The 25,352-nt window shown below is 35.3% G+C and overlaps 1 protein-coding gene across 1 annotated transcript; it reads left to right on the plus strand.

Annotated features, from left to right (window-relative positions):
• The first annotated feature begins 1,161 nt into the window (after positions 1–1,161).
• Positions 1,162–20,624, plus strand: LOC126817729 (receptor-type tyrosine-protein phosphatase mu). Its single transcript, XM_056100683.1, has 24 exons — positions 1,162–1,276; positions 2,729–2,823; positions 3,687–3,800; positions 4,039–4,257; positions 6,823–7,683; positions 8,187–8,345; positions 8,832–8,931; positions 10,017–10,120; positions 10,423–10,613; positions 10,734–10,821; positions 11,944–12,020; positions 12,355–12,394; positions 12,612–12,709; positions 12,878–13,000; positions 13,125–13,276; positions 13,435–13,570; positions 13,678–13,827; positions 13,975–14,074; positions 14,602–14,669; positions 15,265–15,396; positions 17,779–17,910; positions 18,330–18,484; positions 19,177–19,312; positions 19,509–20,624. Exons 2-24 carry the CDS (start codon positions 2,763–2,765, stop codon positions 19,581–19,583), a joined length of 3,471 nt encoding a protein of 1,156 aa, XP_055956658.1. The 5' UTR covers positions 1,162–1,276; positions 2,729–2,762; the 3' UTR covers positions 19,584–20,624.
• The last annotated feature ends 4,728 nt before the right edge of the window (positions 20,625–25,352 follow it).

The raw sequence follows: 25,352 nt of genomic DNA on the forward strand, positions 1-25,352 counted from the left end.
GATGAAATGTATCAGTTTATTGTTAAAAAAAATGACCTAGTCCCAAATTTAATATCGGAGAAAGTATGTTTACATGGTGATTGCCACCTCGACGTTTAGTTAGCAACCCGAGCAACTAATAATTCACAGACCAAAATCAACAGTGTAAACCAGACCACAGACGCCTGTAAAATGGAAAATCATCTCTTTCAAACATAACATAAATCTGGGGCTGAGTATTATTCTTAAAGTCTATTACGTTCATATTTACTTACGACGGTCAAATTAAATTTAGATGACAATATCGCAAGTCTTTCTTTACACTGATAACTGATAAATGTGACCCATGCCGGATGAGGCGGAAATAACTGACTTCTGCATCTTTCCGGACCACTCTACTGTTGTCAAGTACATTGTTAGTCGTCATGGACAGCAAACGGGGATTTGGTTGCCGAAAGGTTTTAGATTTAAGATCATAAAGTCTGTTATTAAGTCAAGTGACGTGGTTTAGATTTCCCACTTGTACGTGGCAGGAGATAGGGTCGTCTGTTCAATCTTTTGGGTTTTCTGCTAAAGACGCCTAGTTTGAGACGAATGGACGTTAAACTCCCCCCTCTCTCGTTCTCTGTCTCTCTCTCTCTTTCTCTCTCAATGAGAGTACGCTTGACAGAGTTGATTTAAATATATTGATATAGTCCACCTGTAATCACCCCAGAAAGTAAACCTACAGTTGTCACAAATGGTTAGTAATTATGTGGTGCCGAATGTCCGTATCGATATTAATAAGACAATGATTATGGTGGGCGTATGTTGCGTTGATAGGTAACCAATATATTTGTATATAATCCATACGCATTGTGCTTTCTATTTCACGTTGACAGTATATAATCCATGCGCATTGTGCTTGTCTATTTCACGTTGACAGTATCATTTCGTAGAGTGCATTCGATTTTATATTCACAATCGTGTTATAATCTGAAAATTACTGTTTACTAGGTACATTATTGCACATATTTTCAGTTGACAATATGTACTGGTATAAAGTTAACGGTGTGTGATGGGAGATTTTTGGCTTCAGGCGTTTTCTTACACTATTTTTATATTCGAACATCCTTTATCTTTAATACACTTAAAAGACATTGCTATGTCCTACATATATTCTGATTTACTTCCTTCTTCGCCATTATATTATATACTACACACAGCTTTCTCTATATTAGTAAAGTTTTATTACTATAGCATGTGTTTAAGTTCATGACAATTATTATGCATAGTAACACTGATAATTAAAACGTAGGTAAGTCATAAAGTTATATTATAGTATTTTCGTACAGTGTCAGGGTATATATATGTTAAAACTTTAGTAATGAATTTTAAAACGTAGGTAAAATTATATTACAGTATTTCGTACAGTGTCAGAGTATATAATGTATACAACTTCAGTAATGGAATTTAAATATATAGACTATAGCCCAAGAAAATCACCCGTATTTCTGTACTTGGATTTGGGCGGGAAATGCATAAAACTATTATCAAAACATGAACAACATCAAGATTTATCTAAGCAATATTAGGCCACAAATCTCCATAAGGGTGTCGAGGTACACCCCACCATGAGGTATTTATATTCTTTTTGTCTGGTGGTGACAAGGTGTTGTGATTGTTTACTGTTGTGATGCGCGTATGTTCTTTAAGATTTGAGGGAAACTGAAACTATTATAATCTCTGGAGATTTATGCTTTCTATTATGAATAATAATGTTAGGCGAATATGAGAATTGTATCAATATTATATCCTTGGCCAATTATTGGTTTCAAATTTAGAAACAAGTTCGATATCACGTAGTCTAACCGAAATAGAAGAATAGCAGGATGAGGGGTCTGAGGTCAAGGCTAATTTGTCTATTGTCTAAAACACTTATGATGGAAAGTTACCAATTACATCATTAGGCATAAATTTGATGTAGATATGCTCTGCTCACCTGCACCACGCCCATTTACGCTTGAAACTGAACAATTATTACGAAAAAAAACCTCGTTTCTTCATTGGAATTTGTCGTCAATTGTTCTAAACATTTCGAATCTAATAAAATAGTTTTCAGGGGTTCGTCGGCCGAGATACGTTTCTTTTTAATTGATGCCATTGCTTAAAATCACCCAAATATATCGATAAAACATTTTTCTCAAGCTAACAACGAACTTCCGACATTTATAGATAATTCACATGTGGTAAAAATGACATCATATGCACTAAACTATGTACATCCAATTTGTTGTCTGCCGTAGCGACCCGTCTAGTCGACAGAACTAGCGAAAGATTTAGGAATCTATATAGCTTAAATTTAATAATCTTGAAATACCAAGATGCATTATGTAAGATTTAGATAAAGGGCGGAGGGTTAAAACAAATAGATGCTGAAAAAATAATGTTTGAAACTTTAATTATATAGTCTCGATTGGCAAGTACCAATGCTACGATAATAACCAAAGTCTCGACTGTCCATTTTTAAATTAAATTATTACATGGGAATCGTGTTTTAATCCATTAAAATCACAGCCACCCGATCTTCTGGAGAGTTGAATTAAGGCAAAATAAAGACCTGCAATAGGAAGAAATAGCTCTTATATAATGCATCTTTAATCAAATTGTTACTTACATCCTAGACTTTTACTTGTGTAACCAATCCGGCTTCACATCATTGTGCCCATACCTTTTTATCTTTTTGAATGATATGTATTTTTTTTTGTAGATTTTCGGGCAACATTTTGAAACAGTAACCTGATATGGCAGTTCTAGTAATGTACACTGTATTGACTATATTATCTGTAATAATTGGTATATTAGGTATGTTGTCGACGAAGTATTCATATAGAGTATCATACATTAATCACCGACTGTTATTCGTATATAAGATGTAATGAAAAAGAGCACACTTTTATTCAGGATAATAGTGAATTTTGTTTGATAGATAACATGAACGCACTACGATAATACGTGAAAATGATGCTCCTTCTTCCCTTCGTCTCGTTACGAGTAATAGCGCGAAGTCAAGAAGGCAAGAAATAATCGGTGCGAAGCGAAGAAATCGAGTCATTTCTTTCCTTATTGACTTCGGGGTGGCATTTCTTCGCTTCTTGCCATCGCTTCGCGACGAGTCTATAACTGGAAAGCGAAGCCAAGAAGGGAAGAAGTCGTTTCACTTCGCTATCCGGTTTACCTTATCAACTGGCGTTGATGTATTGTTCGCATCTTCTCTTCGTTACTTCTTGGTCTAACGAGAAACAAACAAGAACAAAATGTATTTATCAAATATATCTAATATTAATATTTTACATATGAAGGATACATTTAGGTGGAGATTACTGAAATACATGTATTAAAGTAATGGTCAGAATATTAATATTTTACCTATCAAGGATACTTATATATTGGTGTTTCGTGTTTAGTTACTGCAATTCATGTATCAAAGTAGGAGTAGGGTCGCCTGTCAAACCGTTAACCTTGTGGGTTTTCTTCGGGTCCTCCGGTTTCCTCCCACTACTAAAGACCCCTACGCACAAACGGATTGTTGAAATAAAATTCAAACATGTGTTAGTCCTGAAATGACCTAGTTTGTGTCAAGTAGACGTTAAACCCCATCTACATGTACCTCTAAAGCATTGGTCGGGATGGATGTGTTTTTGTTTCCAAATTATGTTTAATTTCAGCACTAGACTCATGTAGTGATACCGGCAACAACTGTCAATACTGTGGTGCTACGAACTATCCTATAGAAGTCGCGTACAGACAGAGTTGTATGAAAAAATGTGGCGTTTGTTCAGGTAATCGTGTAAATGTTGTACTTAACAAGTTCATTTAATAATATGTTGGGTTTTCTTACTTTTATTTTGTATGAAAAATTGTGATTAATTCACATAATATTTTTACCAGTATGATTTGCTAAACTATTGGTTCCAGCCATACCAGCCATGGCATATTTACGGTCTTCGTGTCCTATGAATGTAATATTACATTCCAATATATTTACAGATAAATCATTTATTAATTTCTAATCAACAGATATTAATGTTGCACTTGATAAACCAACCAAGCAGAGTTCTACACTGTATTATGGTACAATTAATTCTAATTCTTCTAATGCTGTTGATGGTAATACAGATAGTGACTGGTTTCATGGACACTGCACTCATACAACCAAAAATACATCTCACTGGTGGTGTGTTGATCTGAAACAAATCTATAACATTGACAATATCAAAGTTTTTAATAGGAATCAAAGTAAGTGTATTTAAATTTAACATAACCATTCTGATAAATGTGGGCATATATTGTACATTGCCAGATATATGACCAATAATTATGATATCATCGTGTATGCTATCATTAAAGATTGGTTTAGTGTTAGGTTTTTATATGACTTATATGCGAGAGAGAGAAAGAGAGAGAGAGAAATGGGGTTTAACGTCCACTCGACACAAACTCGTCCATTTTTGGACTAACTTATGTTGTTTTGTTGGGTTTTTTTTTTGGGGGGGGGGAGGTCTTTTGTTAATTTTATTTCAATAATTCGCTTCCGCGTAGGGATCTTTAGCAGTGGGGAGAAACCGGAGGACCTTGAGAAAACCCACGAGGTTGGACAGGCCAACCTACTCCTTGTCACGTACAACCGGGGATTCGAAACCACGCTAGTTGACTCAATGACAGGCCTTGTGATACAGCACGCACGTGCTAACCATTCGACCATCCAACCCTCCGGGACAATGTTGATGATAGCCAATGTTACATATGAAGTGAAATGAAATGGGGTTTAACGTCCCACTGTTCCGCTCCGAACTGGGCTAATGAAGACGGCAATACGCCATGCAGTGTGCTATGAGGGCAATTTTGCCCGGACAGCGGCACTACGCCCTACTCTTATCTCGAATTCCAACTGTCAAGGGATCTTTTACGCGCACGTCAATGTGTACACGGGACCTCTGTGTTTCGCCCCATCCGAACGACTAGACAGCTGTTCTTGTCAGGCCCTCCGTCCTGCATCACTGACAAGGGGGAAGCACGCCGGAAAATCTGGAGGAACTTTCTTGGCCAATACAGGGATCGAACGCCCTGTTACATATGTAATAGACCTGATTAAGCACACTCCATATATAATTTTAACACAGAGATCTTTAGTTGATCCGTAGCAACGATTTGAAGAATTAGAAAGTGACGCAAATAAAGGAAAACTCAAGTTATCCTTACTACAGAAGTAGAGAGTGATAACAGATTCACATTCGATTTTCAGCTCAGTAACAATTCCGTTGAAGTTGAATAGTTATTTAATTTGACAATAATAACAAAAATTTGCTTATGAGCTGTGCCTCTATTACATTAACTCCACTGATATATCAATAGATATAAGTGCATATAGAAATTCACGGTGCTTTTATATCAAACCAAAGTGGGATATTATAACTTTCAGATAAAGATAGGTTAGCAGGGTTTGAGATAAAGACTAGTTCTGATGATCAGTGTGGTGGATCGGGATTTAGTTCAGCTACTTCATGTTTTAAAGATACACCAACAACAACCCAGGATGTATACACAATAAATGCATGTAATCTGGGTTCATCTACATCCATATCTGCTAGAACTGTTTATGTTGGCGTAACTACCCAATATCTTACCCTCTGTGAGGTTCAGATATTTGCTGGTAAGACTTCATTTTATACCACAGTATTAATATAATGTAATGAAAAGATGTCATTAACACTTCTACAAACCATATATTATGTGTCTTTTCTTACAATTTTAAACTTTACCTAATTTTCCGTTAAAAAAATAAACTTTTCAAATCGCAATATCTTTAATTCTTCAAATCGTAATGTCTTTAATTCTTCAAATCGTAATGTCTTTAATCCAGTTAAACCACCAACTGATTATTATCCATATTATTCGAAATTAAAAACGCGAATTAGAATTCAATATTGGCCTACTTAGTATCTCGATGTGGTTATCTTACCGGGACAATATGGTTTCTTTATAATGCACAAAAAACATACCCTACTTGAAAATGCGGAAGTAATTAAAAATGGCTGAGATAGAGAGAGACGGGGGGGGGGGGGGTAACGTCCACTCGATACAAATTAGGTCATTTCGGGACTAACATATGGTTCAATTGTATATCACTAATTCGCTTGCGCGTAGGGGTATTTAGCTGCGGTAGCAAACCCACGAGGTTGTCACGTACAACCAGAGTATTCAAACCACGCCAGTTGACTCAATGTCAGTACTTATGATAAATAGTGTACATATATAATTACATTTTAATCTTCCAAATAATCGACTCACATCCCGGTTGGGTTTTCATCTTATTCAAAATATCCACCCACGCCCGACGAAAACTACAGCTTTATAAATTAGTGTACTATTTCGAGTGGTATAGCCTTTATAATAACTTTTTTTTAAACTTTTGCTGATTGGCGTATTTTGGTGTCGTTTGCCGTGCGCTTGTTATTATCTAATCTGTAATTTTGATAATATAAATAGTTATCTTAATGTTTAAATTGAATTTTGACATAATGATCATTGCTTTTGACCAAAAGCCACCCCACCTGCGTTTTGCTTCACGGAATGGTGTCACCTGTAATACTGGATACTGCTGAATACCAAGTTCTACTCGCCAACCTTGTAATACATATTCTAAAAATGTAATACTGGAATACTATAGTAAATCCAGTTCTACAGGTCAACCATGTATTACATGTTATAATAATGCATATCATCGATATTATAGGTCTACATGTTAACCTTGTTAATACACGTGTTAATAATTTATAATACTATGTACCATATATATTACAGCACAATGTACTACTGGATACTACAGTACATTACATTCTACATGTCAACCATGTAATACGTGCCTTAATGATAGATGTGATCCTAATACTGGTGTCTGTACGGCTGGATGTAAAGATATATATCATGGGGATAAATGTACAACCCCATGTAGTGATAAATGTACAAACAGTAGATGTTCTACCACTTCTTCGTCCTCATCACCACAATGTACAGATGGCTGTGTTGATGGTTATACGGGTTTCTACTGTCAATCAACGTGTCCTGATAATTGTGTCGGGGGGTGTGGTAAGATCGATGGTAGATGTCATGACTGTACACCTGATACAGTTGGTCCATACTGTAACCTTACATGTGGTAAAGAATGTCAACAAAGAGCAGACCAATCCGCAATCACATGTGATAAAGACGGGAGGTGTACTGATTGTATTGTAGGAAAAACTGGAGATAGATGTGATATGAATTGTAGTACAACATGTGATGGTGGATGTGACAGATATAATGGTAAATGTGTTACTTGTATTAAAGGTAAAACAGGCGACAAATGTAATATCAACTGTAATGATAATTGTACGGTTTGTAATCAGAATAACATCAATTCTTGTACTGAATGTATAGATGGTAAATGGGGACAGTCATGTTATAGACAATGTAATACTAACTGTAAATCAGTAGTTGGTACAACTGTTAGTAAATGTAATATAACAACTGGATTGTGTAGTAAAGGATGTAAACTAGGAATATATGGTACAGATTGTAATACGGATTGTAGTTCCTACTGTAAAGATGGTTCATGTCATCAGACGACAGGGAATTGTACCAATGGATGTTTACCTGGTAAAATAGGATATAATTGTACAACAGGTAAATTATAGTCCATAATACACCATGCGGTGCTCTCTCGACGAATATATTTTGAGATTAGTCAAGAAAACGTATAATTTTTTCTCTGTACATAAATTAATTAGCAGATATGCTTTAATTACTCAATGCACAGCTATGCTCATTTTTTACTGTCCCGTCGTTATTTGCAACATAAATCCTGCTAAAACCATTTGAATTGATACTGTTCAAAATGCATACTGAGATCTGCATTACTCAATATACTCATGGTTAATTCTTTAATCGACGATTTTAGTCGAACATACTAAGTATACTTTTTTTTTATCCTGCCATCATTTAACAAAATATTTGTGTATATGTAAGATGTAAACGGCCGAGCACCACATTACAAAATAGTATACTAAATTTTGAATGTGGCAGCCATTCACGACATGGATCGATTCTCAATGTGTGTTTAATAACCTGAAACACACTTTGACGATACATTGTCCTATAATTCGACGATGTTTATATTGGATATATAGATTGTGAACCAGGGATGTATGGTGAAAAATGTAAAAGTAAATGTGGTAACTGCGCCCAGAATATATCTTGTGATATATTGGATGGTAGTTGTGGACTTACGGGTTGTGCAGATGGTTTTCAAGGACAAGCTTGCCATTTGAAAACAGAATCAACAACAGGTAGCTATGTATTCAGCAATAAGAACAACTTTAGTGATAAAACATAGTATAACTGACTGAATGGTAATACAATATTTAATTAGTTTAATGCGGATAAGGGGGGTGAATGGCCGAATGTTTAGCTGTATCATACGGTCTGTCATTGCGTCAACTGGCGGGGTTTCGATTCCCCGGTTGTACGTGACAAGGAGTAGGGCCGCCTGTCCAACCTCGTGGGTTTTCTCCGGGTCCTCCGGTTTCCTCCCACTGCTAAAGACCCTTACGCGCAAGCGAATTATTGAAATAAAATTGAACCATGTGTTAGTCCCGAAATGACCTAGTTTGTGTCGAGTGGACATTAAACCCCATTTCTCTCTCTCTCTTAATGCGGATAGTCTGTATTAATGAAGATCTCGATCGTATAGGAGGGGTTTTCGGAATAATAAATAGTTATTGGCGTAGGTCTATTTTAGTAGTTTGTCATTCATCTCTATTCTCTAATTGTAGAAACCGATAATATGACAACAGTAATAGGTTCTGTGGTGGCTGCTATGGTTGTTATCACAGTTATTGGTGTTGTTATTATTTTACTTGTAAGGCGCAGAAGGTAGGTTTTCCATCTTAACTGTAATAAACAAATCAGCACACGAATTGTTCGTTCCTCTATTCATTTAATCGAACACACATTTTATTTTGTTTCCTGAGGAAATGAAAATGAACAAGCCAACAGTGAAGCTGATGTCCCCCGCCAAAATCCCCAAATAAATAGATGACACATATTAATTAATCGCACATATATTGTTTTCAAAAGTATCGAGCAATCAAACTGATTATCAACTATACACTAAGTTTCATCACTCTCTATCAGATAGAATCAAAGTTATCTTGTCCCAAAGCATCGACTAAGGAAATTGCTTATCTCTGCTTAGCTTTAGCTCGATATGTTAATCATTGAACTCAGTCAAGACGAACATCTACATCCAGTTTAAACATTCTACCTCAATTAGAAGCAGAGTTGTTATGTTCGAAAGTCTTGACCAATCAAAATGCTTATTGCTCCTTAACCTAAGCAGACAATTCTCATCATCTAACTTAGCCAAGGTATTGGTGTAATGAAACTATACACCAAGTTTCATCACTCTCACTTAATTAGAACTAAAGTTATCGTGTCCCAAAGCATCAATCTTCGCACTCTAACAAGGCATTGACCTCATAAACACCTACACCAAGTTTGAACATTCTAGCTCAATTAGAAGGAGAGTTATTGTGTTCCAAATTGCTTATCGCTCTGCTTACCCTGAGCAGAGAATGCTCAATATCGAACTTAGTCAAGGTATTGATGTAATGAAACTATACACCAAGTTTCATCACTCACTTAATTAGAACTAAAGTTATCGTGTCCCAAAGCATCAACCAATCAAATTGCTTATCTCTGCTTACCCTAAGCAAAAAATGCTCATCAAGGCATTGACCTAATAAACACCTCCACCGAGTTTGGACATTCTAGGTCAATTAGAAAGAGAGTTATTGTGTCCCAAAAAGTGTGACGGACAGACAGACGGACGGACGGACGGACGAACCCATTTTAATAGTCCCCTGCTTTCTTCGAAAGGCGGGGGACAATTATAGTGTAGTAATGTTAATATATTACTAACGTGTGGGTATTAATATTTGCTACAAACTAATTTTCAGAAGACAGAAATCTATGGAATCTAACCAACTTGAAGTCAACCATTCGCACCTAGTTTCAAGTGTCAATAACAACGATTCCGCTTCTAAAAACACAGCCCCTACAGGTTGGTTGATATTTATAAAAAAACATCTACAACAAAGATGTCTGTTTGTCGGATAAAGTCGTCAGAGATTTCAGGTGTTACAAAAATAAATATCTATGGAAGGTCTGACTTGTAAATTAACATTAACATCGGCTTTTATTTACCATAAAGAAACTAAAATAAAATATATTATAATTAAATATTAAACTCAAACATATTTGTAAATTTGAATCAAATCATAATCTGGTGAGGCAAAAATGTCAAAATGACTTTTTTCTTTACAATTTTTATCAAATTGTTTATACGAACATTTAAATCAACAGTAACCGAAAAACCTAACGTCAAAGGCAATACATATACTAATCTGCTAGCAGAAGACGAAAATGAGGGAGCACAAATTTATGTCAATGTTGATGAACCAACTGAAGCTTCTACACGTATTACATTGAAAAATCTGCTTCATTATATCGAACAACGAAAGACGGAGACAGAATCACTGAAAGCTGAATTTCAGGTGCGTGATACTATACGTATTTTATTATTCTCTGTTTCGGTATCAAAAGTGGCTTCTGCAATTATTACAAATTGATAATAGATCAGATAAATATCACAAATACATTCTTTCGTTTTACAGACTCTTCCAAGTGGACTATGTTCAGCATATGATTATTGTATGAATACTGTTAATAAGCCAAAGAACAGATACAAGAACATATGCGCTTGTAAGTAACTTTCAGCAAAGATTCATTTTCTCTCAGTATTGCCATGTATTAATGTTTATTTATACGCCTACATTTTCATGTGGACGAAGACGAATATTGTCGTCGCCCATGCCCATCCGTTCATCGACAAATTGTTTGTGGACACTCTACAGTTCACAATTTCCATCCAATTGTAACGAACTTCGAATATAGGGTTATTCCCAATTTTTATCCGATTTTGATAAAACATAAATATTCGTGCAGATCAGAATGTAACTTCCTGGATTATATACTCTTCCAAAAAGTAGGGGATACAAAACTGCGGAAATGCACTGCTGTTCTTATTAGAGGTAACCAGTGTATGTTAATAACAGGCCAATGGCCTGCACATGAACATAAACAGTTCATATGGGCGGCGTTTCTGACGGCCCCGTTTCACTCGCAAAGAGATACACCGACAAAAGTGATAATGGACGTTTTTGATTTTTGTCTTAATAATGAGTAATTGCTCCACCAATCCTCGGACATTCAGCGATTCGTCGTGGCATGCTCCTAATCAACCGTCCAATCACGATTTGGGCCAATCTAACCCACTCCTTTTGCAGTGCCAATACGGCCAATTTTTGCAGTGTTGTCGGTTGACGATGACGTCGACGAACACGTCTCCCGACCAAATTAAACGTAACACACTAAAGCAAAGATACGCTAAACAGTAAATCTTATTCAAGAACCGATAGGAAAGCAAACATGGATAGATAAACCAGCACGCGGCAGTTTTCATCAACCCTTCCTTGGAGTGTCAAATTTGACAATGAAGACCTCCCACGCGTATGGCGCTATTGCGTGTCGCATGTGCAGCTCAGTGGTTCTGTTGGGGCGGTACGTTCTTCATCTGTGATCATACTCTCAAAGCATGTCAAGTGTCCATGACTATTTATCATATCACAACCTGCATAGGTATTTGCATTTCAATATCCCCTACTTTTTTTGAAGAGTATATTATAGCCCCTGATTGTATGAAAAATCGCCCTTTCGCTTGTTCATCTCTTGCAAAATGTGGGCGTATCTTGGATGGCAACCGCTTGTTGTCAAACATAGTGCTTATATAAATGTTATGTGTTATGCTGATATGGTTTGTTACAGTTGACCATTCACGAGTTAAATTGGACATAGAAAACGATGACCCTAATTCTGATTACATCAATGCTTGCTGTATAACTGTAAGTTATTCGATATTTAGACAACAGTTTTATAGAACAATTCTGAAATATGATTTTAGCCTTAGGGTATGCCACATGATTCGTTTTAATTAAAGCCATTTTTTATGTTAGTTGATGCCAATTGAGCTTCATTCATGTGTGTCTTTCTTAAAACATTTCAGGGAAAATAGATATTCCCTTGAATAGGCCATTGAATACTTTCTAAAACACTACAACAGTAAAATCCCACTAATATAAAGCCAGCTAAAGGATTTATATAACCTGCTTTTGTATCGCCCTTTTTACTTATTATATGCTTAGGTTTAATACTATTTGTATCAATTTTGTTATCTAGGGATATGGCGACATTGAAAACAAATATATCGCTTCTCAAGGTAAGTGTTTTCCTGAATAATTTCAGTTATTGCATTTAGACTAATTTAGAGGATTGGGTTTAATTGAGTTGCAATACGAGAAATATTACTAAGTAATTAGTGATTTTAATCATCTATTAATACACGTGTGCAAATACGATGTTTTAAATGTACTTTCATTTCAGTTATTTAGTCATTCGTCATACAAAAATTTTCTAATAGTTGAATTTATTTACAGGTCCGGTTGATGTTATTATTAAGGAATTCCTGCGATTACTATGGGTTTCGGAGACAGGAAAGATAGTGATGTTAACCAACTTGGTAGAGATGGGAAACGTATGTACTTACTTGTGTTCATATAGTCTCTAAAATATACGTGACATATTGTTATAAAACATCTCTGTTTCAAGTATTTCGACTATTGTTTTAAGTAGTTTTTTTAAGTTTCAAATGTCTTCCAATAATTAATATATTTGTATTTGAAATCTGGTGCATTTGTTTCAGAAAAAATGCTTCAAGTATTGGCCGAACAGTGGCAAGCAAATGAAGTTTGGTAAAATTTCCATGGCATTGATCAATGAGGATATCTTTTCTCACTTTACTGTTAGGACTTTCAAAATCACAAAAGTAAGTTTAAGCTAGACACTTTATAAAACATTGTTTTTATAATTACTTTGGGAGATGCTAAGATTGAAAAGAAAATTTATTTCGATATATCTTAGTAAACAATATCGATTTTGTTTTGTACCAGGACGAATGTGGGTCTAGAACCATCAAGCAGTATCATTATACATCATGGCCTGATAAAGGTGTCCCTACCGATACTGCGTCATTGGTAGAGTTCAGAAACAAGGTGATAAAGGCCGCATCTCCGCAACCAGGACCAATGGTGGTACACTGCAGGTATGTGTATTTACTATTGATATAGAGATGTTATGATGCTCATATAATATAGTTTGTCATTACACATAACTACTCTCAAGTGTAAAACATGCCGTAAGACAAATTATCTTGTATGTCATTAATGGTATTGGCTAACGATCAACTCTCTTGCATTTTAGCGCTGGTATTGGAAGAACGGGAACTTTCATAGCTTTAGATTATTCAATAGAGGAAGCTAAAGCAGAAGGTTCTGTAGATATTTTTGAATGTGTTAAACAGCTGCGATATGAACGAGTTAACATGGTTCAGACTTGGGTATGTTTGTTATTTTATTATTTGATAAATCCACATCAATTTCCCTTGTGATACCATATACATATTCGTCAAATCTGCCTTACATTTAATTGTTTCAAATATTTTAGGAACAATATGTATTCCTACACGATGCTTTAGCTGAATGGTATGTAGCTGGAGATATTACATTTCCTGTGACGTCATATCAACAAGATTATCAAGCACTGCTAAAAGTTGGTGGCTCTTCTGGTAAATCACAGCTTCAAGAAAGATTTGAGGTAATGTTTATAAACCACGGTAGATTACTTTCTATCTTTGTGATCAAATGGGTTGATGAGCCTATCTTAAAAAGAAAAAGAAAATTGTATACACGTCAATCTATGAATATAATTTATGTGACTTTTTGATGACTTTTTTGTTTACAGATGCTTGATAGTATCTGCCCGTCACCAACTACGGCTGAATTTTCGGTAGCTTTATCAGAAGAAAACAAAGAGAAGAATAGAGATCTATCAGTTTTAGCATGTCAGTTTTCTTTTAATTCAGATACGCCCACATTTCAGCGTGGGCCTATTATACCATCATACCCATCCGTCGATCCGTCAACAATTGCCATGTGAACAGTCAACAGCTGGTTGAGTTTATGAGAGGATGGACCCTATCAATTCACAGCGTTCCGCCCCAGTTGTCGAAAACCTTGCGAACGTGAAGATAAGGACGGACTCCATTTTCAATTGTCTGCAATATTCCGTCCCAGAGCCCCCACCCCCGCTGAAAATATAATTTTGTTAATTCTGTAGAGACTATGTTTTGTAAAGGACCCTTTTCCGATTTTGGTGTGAAGCACTGTGATCATGGCGGGACGAACCTTAGAGATAATTTATCCATTTTAGCATGCTAGTATTGTTATCTACATTTTTTATGTATTATAAACGACGTATTTTCTGTCTATATCAACCACAGTGACCAAATATACGTGTGTTTCTTATCGTAATATTTTTTATCTAATATGTGATACAAGTATATAAATATTTACAAATTATATATTTCAGCGGATAAAATGAGGCTATGTTTATTTAAGCCACAAATGACAGATTATATTAATGCTCTGTTTTTATCGGTAAGCAATAAGTACTTCGAGATATTGCCTACTTGGGTGCATGATTTACTGGAATAAATTAAATTAAAAACTGGGGAAATCTATTTCGATTAGAGTTTGCCTTAAGCCTACATTATGCAAGGGCTAAATCTGCCTATTGCGGGTCTTTCTTTAGGTCTGAAATGTTATCTAAATTATTAATTAGACATTAATTAACTTATCCAGACCGTAATCAACACTCGATGTCATCGCTAGCCTACGATATTTACTGGATTACAATCCGATCTGCTGATCAACGCTCATTCATGATTAAATCAAAAATTGGATAATCGAGGCTATGTTTTTATCGTACCGACTTTAGTAATGATGATCGATGCTAGACCTAAAATTCAATCGCTAAATTCTCGGTTCACAGTGGATTAATTTGACTGAAATTTTCAGCAAATTCCCTTTAAATTATCTAGTTTTTAACTAATAGTGGAAACTGCCAGTTCTTTATCTAATCTACCATTATGTATAAGCCTACGATCTTTTATAAGTAGTGTCCTTTCAATGTATATGGTTTTTCCCGTGTATGCGGTACAACGGTACAAGAATACATTCCATTTATTTCCAGAGCTACAGAAAGAAACGTGCATATATATTGACCCAGGCGCCCTTGCCAAATACTGTGGTAGATTTCTGGACGATGGTTGTAGAACGAGATGTTACAACAATTGTGAACATGGACATTACAGGAACAACAAGTGTAACATTCAATTTATATTTTCTTACAATTTCCAAATTATGTTTCTGCAAAATAACTTTCTAATTTAAAGATCGGTGTAAATTTATAATTTAATTTTCTTTCACTGAATTAATGATATACAGGTAGCATTCTATATAAAGTATACTTTACGCAACCGTTAACAATTTGAATGCAGACGTTTTAAATGGCCAATCCCGATAATTTTTGGGAGAAAAAACTGCTTAATTTAAATTTTGTGTTAAAATTACTTAAAATCCTCTACCAAAGGGCCGAGCAACTAACTCAATATTTGTGATACGTTTTCAAACAACTTAAACCCGTCAGTCTTCATCTGGAATTAAAGTCCGGTGTCCAAAGCTGTATTATGTGGTGTCTGGATAAAACCAAACTCTTTTTTAATAAAAAAATAATGTGTAGTGAAATTAACTTTTCGTTATCAAGTACGGCACATGGGTCATTCACTGTATAGACCTCTCAGGGAACGGGAATCGATTATGAGGTCACCCAACGAAATAAATGACCCGAAATCTTCAAAAGGTTACTAGTCCGGATAAGCAGTTTTGACCTTCACGCCCAAACGACTCAATATTTTGATCTGAAATTTTGAGACAAGGTAAATACACCATTCCTCTATACATGTATTTTGGCGCTTAAAGCGAGAATTTCAAATTTTCTAAGAAAGTCAAAACATAATTATTTCTATGTCTTTTGCTCAATAGGTTATCAAATCACTATTATACGATCATGGGCATTATTTCCCACCCTTAAAAATCTTTGACACAGGAAATAACAACACAATAACCTCCCCTGTTTTGCTATTGACAACATGGGGCAGCCATTTTCCAACGTTGGAATTTGAAGTTAAAAATGATATTTTTGCCAATTTCTCAGCTGGCAATAGCGAATTATAGGATTAATAGGATTATTCTTTAACAAGGTAGGACTGTTTATGGATACCATCTATTTTAAGGCCTTATTTTAATACATTTTAAAAATATAACTTGAAAATTTGCAATTGCAACTTTAACTTTTAAACTTACTCTGACTTTTATTTTTGAGACTCTGTTCAAACCGGGATAGCCCCTTTAACTGGTATTGAATTAGACTAACCTGTTTGTGTTATACATTTAAAGGCATATTGTTCGGACGCGAGGTTTAATTAATGTTAACGCGAAAAAGACCCCCCCCCCTCTCCTCCTGTATAGGCAAAATTTCAGTACAAGTTTCTTAAATAATTTTAAGCGTGAAAAAAACCTTCCCCCACCTTATAGCCAGCATGTCAGTGCAAATATCACATAGTTATTCCTCCAGTTCAATTCCGGTGAGTATTTACAAAGATATGTTGAATTAAAATTCATCGATCTTTGTTGTTTTATATGGTCACTTTTTTGTTGTGGGCTAACATAAATGATAGGCCTATTCTAAATGCGATTGTATCCCAAGACGTTGGTCTTTTGATTTTGCTTTCTTAACTATCAGTTAAATATCCAACCCGAGAACATATTAGCGGGGATTAAGATGTTAAGAAAATGAAATTTTAGAAAAAATGGAAATGGCGCATCGTAAGTATAAAGCTGAAAACATGCTTTTAGAAGCTCTTTTGGCGTTTTTGCTTTAAGGCTGTGGACGACCTTTCAAAGTTTAAATCGATTTGACCTAAGATTAAGGGACTACTGATCTTTAAAATATCAGCGTATTTGTTTTTTATTAGTTCAGCCGTATCATAGAATGATCCAGTGGTATTTCATAAATCTTAATTCGATAATTAAAAAAGTTGCTTTTCATGACATTTTGATCTGTTGGTTCTAAAAATACTTCGGGATAATAATGATACAGCTCAAATATCATCACTTCAGATTCTTATTCAAGTTTTTGTAAAGGTGCCTTTAAAGTACCTAAAACCCCCAGAACCATACCCGATAACACGGAGAGAACAAACCATACAATAACGTAGCAGATAGTGCCACTTCTATTAGAGGCATATTCCCGGAGATAATTTTCTTTACATGTGAAATTTGAGTGTTAGTACAATGTACTTTAGCATGTAATTTCTGTTTTAAATTGGGTCGCGATCATGAATAAGACAGTTCGATTACTTTACAAATTTAAAAGATATACAACTTAATAATCATACAAGAAGTGCACTTAAGAAATGAAGTATGTCTAAAGCACATAAACTCGCTACGTCCAAAATAACCATACGCCTAAACTGAAATTATGTATTGTTGTGATATAAACTTTAACTTTTAACTGAAGTAAACAAACATTAATATTATAATAAACTGATATTCGCACATATATAACTGACCCTGATTGATTGTAAACTGTCTGTTGAACTACTTTCCTTCATTGGTAATTGATATAAATATTTGAATTATATAGGATATTGGACAATATGTACCAACAACTGGTGATCTGATCTGTGGACCATTTAATATAAGCAAAATAGACGAAACAAAACATGAAAATGGTATTTATACAGTTGTTACCTGTTTAATTAACAGTGAACTTGATGTAAGTATATTAGTTATTTAATGTCCGAAGGCATAATTATAATGCTTCACACTTGTCAAGTATTGCTGATAAAGGAGAACTGGGAACTTTCAGATAGTATATTCACGCCTGGAACTCTGAAAACTTACGAACTACGTCATTTTCGTTGTGTTTCGGCTTCCGAAATAGAGTATGCCAACAAGATCAACACTCTTGGTAGCAATCGAAATCCGGGCGAACAAAATGCAAAAAGAAATGAAAAAATAGTCAATTAAGGTATGCTAACAAGATCAAAACTTCTGACAACATGTGTCTTTTCGTTGGAAATCAGAGGTCATGGGGAACAAACAAAATGCAAAAAAAGTAAAAAAATAATCGAATCTAGAATTACGTCCATAAATGAATGTTTATCTGCTAAATACAATTTATTTTTGATAAAGGAAAGTTTACAAAGACGTATCAGAATATATCAATGTAATTTCTGGAATCCAAAGACAGGGGTGCCACAATCTGCTGGTCCAATCTTTACTATCTTAGAAGATATAAAATCATGTTCTGAACAAGACGAAGATGGACCCATCATTGTTCACTGTCTGTAAGTTGATTTGATTTTAGAAATTAGAAAGTAAATATAATTAATAACCATCGGTTTCTTGTACTCAGAAATCTTTCTTTGAAACATATGGATTTAGTTAGATTTGGACAACTAATTTAATGGAGCTAACTCGCTAATAGTTGGGACCTAGAATTTGACACAAATGGGTCGCAACGCATATAATAATGTAATATAAATGTATATTATAAACTTATTCACATTCAATTGTTTCCGTTTTTCCTTTAATTTCAAATCATGATCAGTTATGTTCGGCAAAATACGTCAGAAGTCTCAATCGAATGGAAATCTCCAGCGTCTGGTTATTCCAGTCTACACCGATAGTATTTAATGCGCATGTTCTCCAGATAAGAATTAGTCACTTTTTGACATAACCCGTGAAATATGTCTAGCATCGTTCTTCTAGTCCCTTGTTACAAATGGCTCTGAAACGCATTATGGTACACGATTCGTGTACCAATGGTAAAATTTTTATTTTATCAGAAGCCCATCACAACATCATTGTTGATTTAAACTGACAAATAATTCGTGTTTTCAATGTCGAAGACTTTGGACGATATTGAGTTAGAGACTTAGTTACTTTAAAACAATGTTCTCTAGAATATGTATGTGGACAGATAGGACCCTGTCTTGTACAGTGAGACTTGTTTTCAGATTTTTAACTATTATTCTAGCAATGGTGTAGAGAAATCGGGTATATTCTGTGTTCTAGCTGCTATATTAGAAAGATTAACCATAGAACAAGATGTCAGTATTTTACAGACTTTAGTTCAATTACGAGTTTCTAGACCTCAGATTATAACGTCTTTTGTAAGTATAAATATAAGCCAGTAAAAACCGTAATATACTTATCATGATTATTTCAGTAGTCTACTCATATAAATAAAGTGTCGTCGTCATCCATCAATATCATGAATCTAAAAGGACTCCGTGGGTAGTAAATTACTATGGAGTCTGTTAGTAATGTGAGTATTAGACTGATATATATTAATCTTTCGAATTTCAGGAGCAGTTAAGATTTTGTTTCGATGCTGTTGGTGAATATCTGGACGAGTTCTCTGTCTATGCAAATTCTTGCTAAATTAAGATATCTCAGATGTAAATATTGATCTTAAAGATGTATTCATTTTATGTCAACTATATATACATAATACATGACAAATGATATTCATTAGTAAATCCAAAATATGGTCGAGGAACTACTTAAAATCGAAACATACCGACATAACGAGTAGTATATCAGATAATCCACTATAATGCCCTTGAAGTCACTGGCTTCTGCAAAATATTGATCATTTTTAAAATCATTTAAAAAAATTGCCGTTTTTAAATTTGTTGCCACTGGCTTCCTTCTCTCAGTAGTATGAAACATTGTTACAACCACGGTGCATGATCACTTTTTGCCCAGTTCCCCCACCTTGCTTTATTCTGTTTCAACATCAACGAAAGTAATTTTGTAAAATGTACCCCGTGTGTCAGATTTTTTGTTGAAAGGATGGGTTTCCTATATAGCTTTATCATAAGAAATGTCAAACTTTCTTAAGATAAATTTGTGAGTATGTATCAGACGGCCCAATTCCTCTCGTGGGAATATCTCCTTAAATGTTAGTTTATTCCATCATATTCTAGTTAACTTTATGTTGTATACGCCCACTTACAAAGTATAAATATATATAACTAACGAAACAATAATATCAAAATATAGGATTTAGAAACACTTACATGTGCTTATATACTGTGGTTAGAGTAATATACTCGCGTTCGCAAGTATTTTTTTTATTATTATTATTACTTATATATATATATAACCCCCTCAACAGTAAATATTAAATTTCAGAATACCTGTGTAAAATAGAACTAAATATATATAAAATACTAAAGAATATCTATTACATTAAAAATATATCCACATGGGTGTCAATATGTTCATTCGTAATGTCTTCTTACTAAAAATTCAAAATGTTTTAATAATGTCAAATACTCGTACAGTCGAAATTGTAGAAGGATAATTATTTGTTTTGAGAAAAAATAAATGTAAACATAAGAATAAGGAAATATGCAAAATTAATGTTTATCTTGTATTCAATGATCAATAAATGCAACCTAATAACGCTCATTTAAACTTATGAAAGATAGTGTGAACGTCAAATTACAGCAAAAATTGATGTTTATCTTTATTTTTATAAATAAATAAAGATTTGAAATACAGAAAGGTTTAGTCCTATTATATTTATAGTATATATTGTTCAAAAATTAAAATGAAATATTTTGGAACTCATCTTTATGCCCGCCGAATGGAGAGCTTCATTCTATATGGGGTTCACAAGTCTAAAAAGTTAATATGACAATAAGGTCTTAACATCCATCAATCCCACCTATCCACAACGGGATGTTAATGTTCTAAAGTCAAGTTATACTACACGCCATCCTGTCCAAAACCAAGGCCATTCAATACTTTTATTATAGCACTGGTACAAGGCCCCCCACAAGCCTATGTGGCGCCCCAGGACGAAAGTTTCATTGACGCCCCCACTCTCTCTTTGATCTAAAAAACCTTTATGTTGGAAAAATCATAATTCTGCCCTCTCTATTCAATATGAACTGCTGCAGGTTGGGGGGAGGGGGGCAAGGTGGCTAATTGGGTAAGAAGCTGGCTCGCTAGCCGGCTCATCCAGATTTTCCGTCATATGCCCGTCTTCATTAGCTCAGTTCGGTGCAGAACAGTAGGACGTTAAACCCCAATTTTATTTCGTTTATACGGGTTTAGGGGACGCGAAGGCCGGGGATTTGCTATGAATATTTCTGGTTTAAACTTAGATAAATTGCCAACCCCGAGCATGCCCCCCTCAGATCCTCTACCTTATGTGAGGGCCTTGCCTGGGAATAATGTATGTAAAATCGAACCTGTGTGATATATACATTCAGATTATAGCTTTATTCGGACCTGGTTATATCGACTGCAGTATCGATAGACTAAAATTCCCAGACAACCTATGAAGAAATGTATGTTTCAGAACGAAATGGAATCAAATGGACACTTTAATACTCTCCGATCATAACGTTCTACAGTCAGGGAATATGTGCTGAACATTTGAGCAAACAAGCCAACAGTAACGCTGATGCCCCCAATAAATAGATGACACATATTAATTGCACTTTATCTTTTTTTTGTAAAATATCGAACAATCAAACTGCTTATCTATATTTAGCACCTTCATCACTCTCCCTCAATTATATCAACAAAAAACTATAATAAGAATTTCCTGTCCAGGTTTAAGTGGAGTGATACGCAATTTATTTTTTCCAAGCTTTGGAGCGCGAACAATTGATTCTAATTGAGTTAATTTCAGTGTATTATCAACAAGGAACACTTCCAGGTAGAAAAGCTATAAATTAGAGTATGCTTAGAATGTTATAAAACTTTACAAGGAAACGGCGATGAGTTATACAAGGTTTCCCCAATCTCACATAATGAAGACTTCTATTTATTTTCAGCAATTTCCGTTTCTTGCTTCTAGAGATATGGTCCATGTTTCACTTCGTAGAAGCCAATGTCGGAAGTTATCATCAGATCTGTATGAAATTTATATGCATTATTTAAATTAGTGAAACGAAGAATACTATTGAATTTCAGCAACTTCCGTTATTTAATGCTAGTTAATAGTTTCCTCCTTTCCCCGAAGGACGCGGACAATTATGATACTTCAACTCTTCAGCCCCAGAATGAAAGAGATGGTATTGAGTGGACGTAATGTTCCGCTTTTATCTTATTTTTTCACTATAATAAGAATGGATATTATCTGAATTTCGTTGTACTTTTAAAACACAACTTCCTTCTTGCAAAGTGATTAATGATTTGTTTTTTTCGGCGTGTTTCATGCTCTGTTTGACAAGGGGTCATATTATATATTCTTTTGTCGAATGGTATACTATGAGGGAAACTTTGCCTGGATAGCGGTGCTACGCCCTACTCTTATATTAAATTCCAACTGGCAGGGGGTCTTTTACGTGTATGCCAATATGTAAACGGGCCTCGGTTTTTCGTCCCATCCGAACGACTATACGTTATCCCTTGCCAGGCCACCCATCAAAGAGGAATCACTCCGGAAAAGGGGTTTAATGTCCTACTTTGCTGGTAGTCACGGTGACTCAGTGAATAAGACGTTGGCTAGCTAACGTTGAGGTCTCGTGTTCGATGACTGCGTTGGCCGAGAAAGCTCATCGGGAATTTTCCGGCGTGATTCCACTTTACAGTGGTACATGACAGAGGGTCTGGCAGGGTATAACGTACATTTGAGCGAGCACGTAAAAGACCCCCTGACAGTTGGAATTCAATATAAGAGTAGGCCGTAGCGGCGCTATCCGAGCAAAGTTTTCCTCGCAGTATACTGTATAAGCGTATGCCCGTCTTCATTAGCCCAATCAGAGCAGAACAGTAGAACGTTAAACACAATTTCATTTCATTCAATTTTCCTATTTTTCTGCACCAATTGGGCTATTGAAAATAGGCAAACGCTATGCAGAGTGCTATGACGGAAATTGTCAATGAACCGTGGCATTTCCTCATCGAAATTCAACTGTGAAGGATTCTTTTATGTGCACGCCAATGTGTAAACAGGAGCTTGGCTAATCCCTAACGCCATCCAGAACGCGTATCAAACTATGAATCTGACAGGGTCTCCTTAAAACCTGATATGGTCCTCTACATTTTAACTCTTTTTTTGCCGAACGTGAATAGTAAAGTCCAAAAATAGAACCCTATTTCAAATACCCGCGCTCTAGTCGTCTTAAATAAATAAATCTGGGTTATTAGAAAACAAATACACACCTATCATCCCACATAGTCGCATACTAATTTCCCTATCTCATTCTTTTGAACCCTGGGAAAGCCATTTGAAATATTGTTAATAAAGGGTTTAAGATTCTGTGAGAGTATGTCTTGATCATGAATTAGAGGAATTACCTGCTAAAATGACGTCAATATCGATATATTCCTTTGACAAGGCTCAGCAAAAATCGAAATCGATAGTTTGATACAAGAATCGCTTATACTCACCGTGCAATTTTTACCCACGTAAGTAATTAATCTCCTCGAGGGATCAAACACCATGTATAAATTAGTATGGTATTGTTGACATGTTTCGATGTTAAAACAAATATTATTGCCCAATAATTAGAGGATTAACATTAAAGTCAATGTGGAAGGAATTACTAGACCTAGTCGATAAGTCCCATACCTGTTGTCTCCCTTTAATCGGCACATACAGCCGGTATCTCTTAACAAATTTGTATACACTAAAAAACATTACATAATATCTAACATATATACCATAAAGCTATACAGTGAGTGGGATTGTCGTGTCAGTAATGGTTCAAGGTGTGGTCTCATGTACACGTAGAAAAAGGCCTTAGCTGTTGGAATTTCACTTTGAGCCGACAAAAGGCCTTCGTCGCCTCGCTCCATTTGCCCATTCCGTGCGGAAAGGACATTAAACCACATTTCATTTTAAAGACTTCTGCGGAGAAGTGAATTATTGAAATAAAGATATCCTATAGTCGCTAAATGATCCATTTACCTCTCAGAGAATCAGATTTATTAACAATTTTCAATAATAATTAAGGGTGCTGCTATAGCAATCTTTCGAACTAAGAATTTTAATGGTGCTATATTTATTTTGTGTAGAATTTAATGCTGACATTGATATTTAATGATCCTTGGGTTATTATAGATATTAGAAAAATTGGAGACAATAAAAATAATAATAAGGATTCTTATATCTTATATCCATAATAAAATGTCTGTTCAAAACGCTTACAAAATATTTTTATCTGTAAGAAATTTCGAACAGTTCAGTCTTTATACGTGATTTAGTGATGGGGCAAATTTGAGTAAAACATGCAGTGAATTCCAAAAGATTTCAATGGCTATGCAGGCACAACTACGTGAAGTTGAGACTAAGATATCTTGGTGGTTGGTGAAGTCTGATAAGATCATTCAACTATGCTGGACCAATCCTATTTAAACAGGTCGGGGGAGGGCGGGGTGGGGACAAATGGTTAACGCATGCACGCCCCATCTTAAATCTGTCAATGAATGAAATCGCGTAGTTTCGATTCCCGCTTGTACGTGACAAGGACTAAGGTCGCTTGTCTAACCTCGTGGGTTTTCTCCGAGTCCACCAGCCCCCCCCCCACACACACACACTACTAAAGACCCCTACGCGCAAGCGAATAATTGAAATAAAATTGAACCATATGTTAGTCCCGAAATGACATAGTTTCTATCGAGTGGACGTTAAACACTATTTCTCTCTATCCATTTAAACAGCGATGCGCAACACGCAACAAGTCAATTCTTTCAGTAATACGGAGTCAGTGAAGTGATTTTAATACAGGGGTTTTACTGGATCTGAGAGGTTTTTTTTGTGACTAGACAAGCCACTGAATTTTGAATGTTTCGTATAACCTCTACGGACTTATTTTTCACGTGTGCAATGCCAGGTAACAGTCAGTAATTAATAATTCTGATCTGGATGTCCACGTAGTTACTTTAATACATTTTTCTACATGTAATTTTTAACAATTTTATGGACATAGTATAAGATCAGTGAATCACTTTCAAACTCCACGGTCGATTAAATGTGACACTATGGGGACAGATGTGACTATTCTGGTCACGGACTCCAAATAAAAGATCGGCTGTGAAACTGTAGGTACATGTACGTTTAAAAATGGGTGTAATTAAAAACAAAAAGTAGTGTTAATTAAGTGTAAACTTTGCACCACAGCTCGCGTTTCTTAAATGTAATACCTTTCCAAAAGTAACCAACTAAATGAACTGCAGTATTAC

Source organism: Patella vulgata, chromosome 4, assembly GCF_932274485.2.
Source record: "Patella vulgata chromosome 4, xgPatVulg1.2, whole genome shotgun sequence".
Lineage (NCBI taxonomy): Eukaryota > Metazoa > Mollusca > Gastropoda > Patellidae > Patella > Patella vulgata.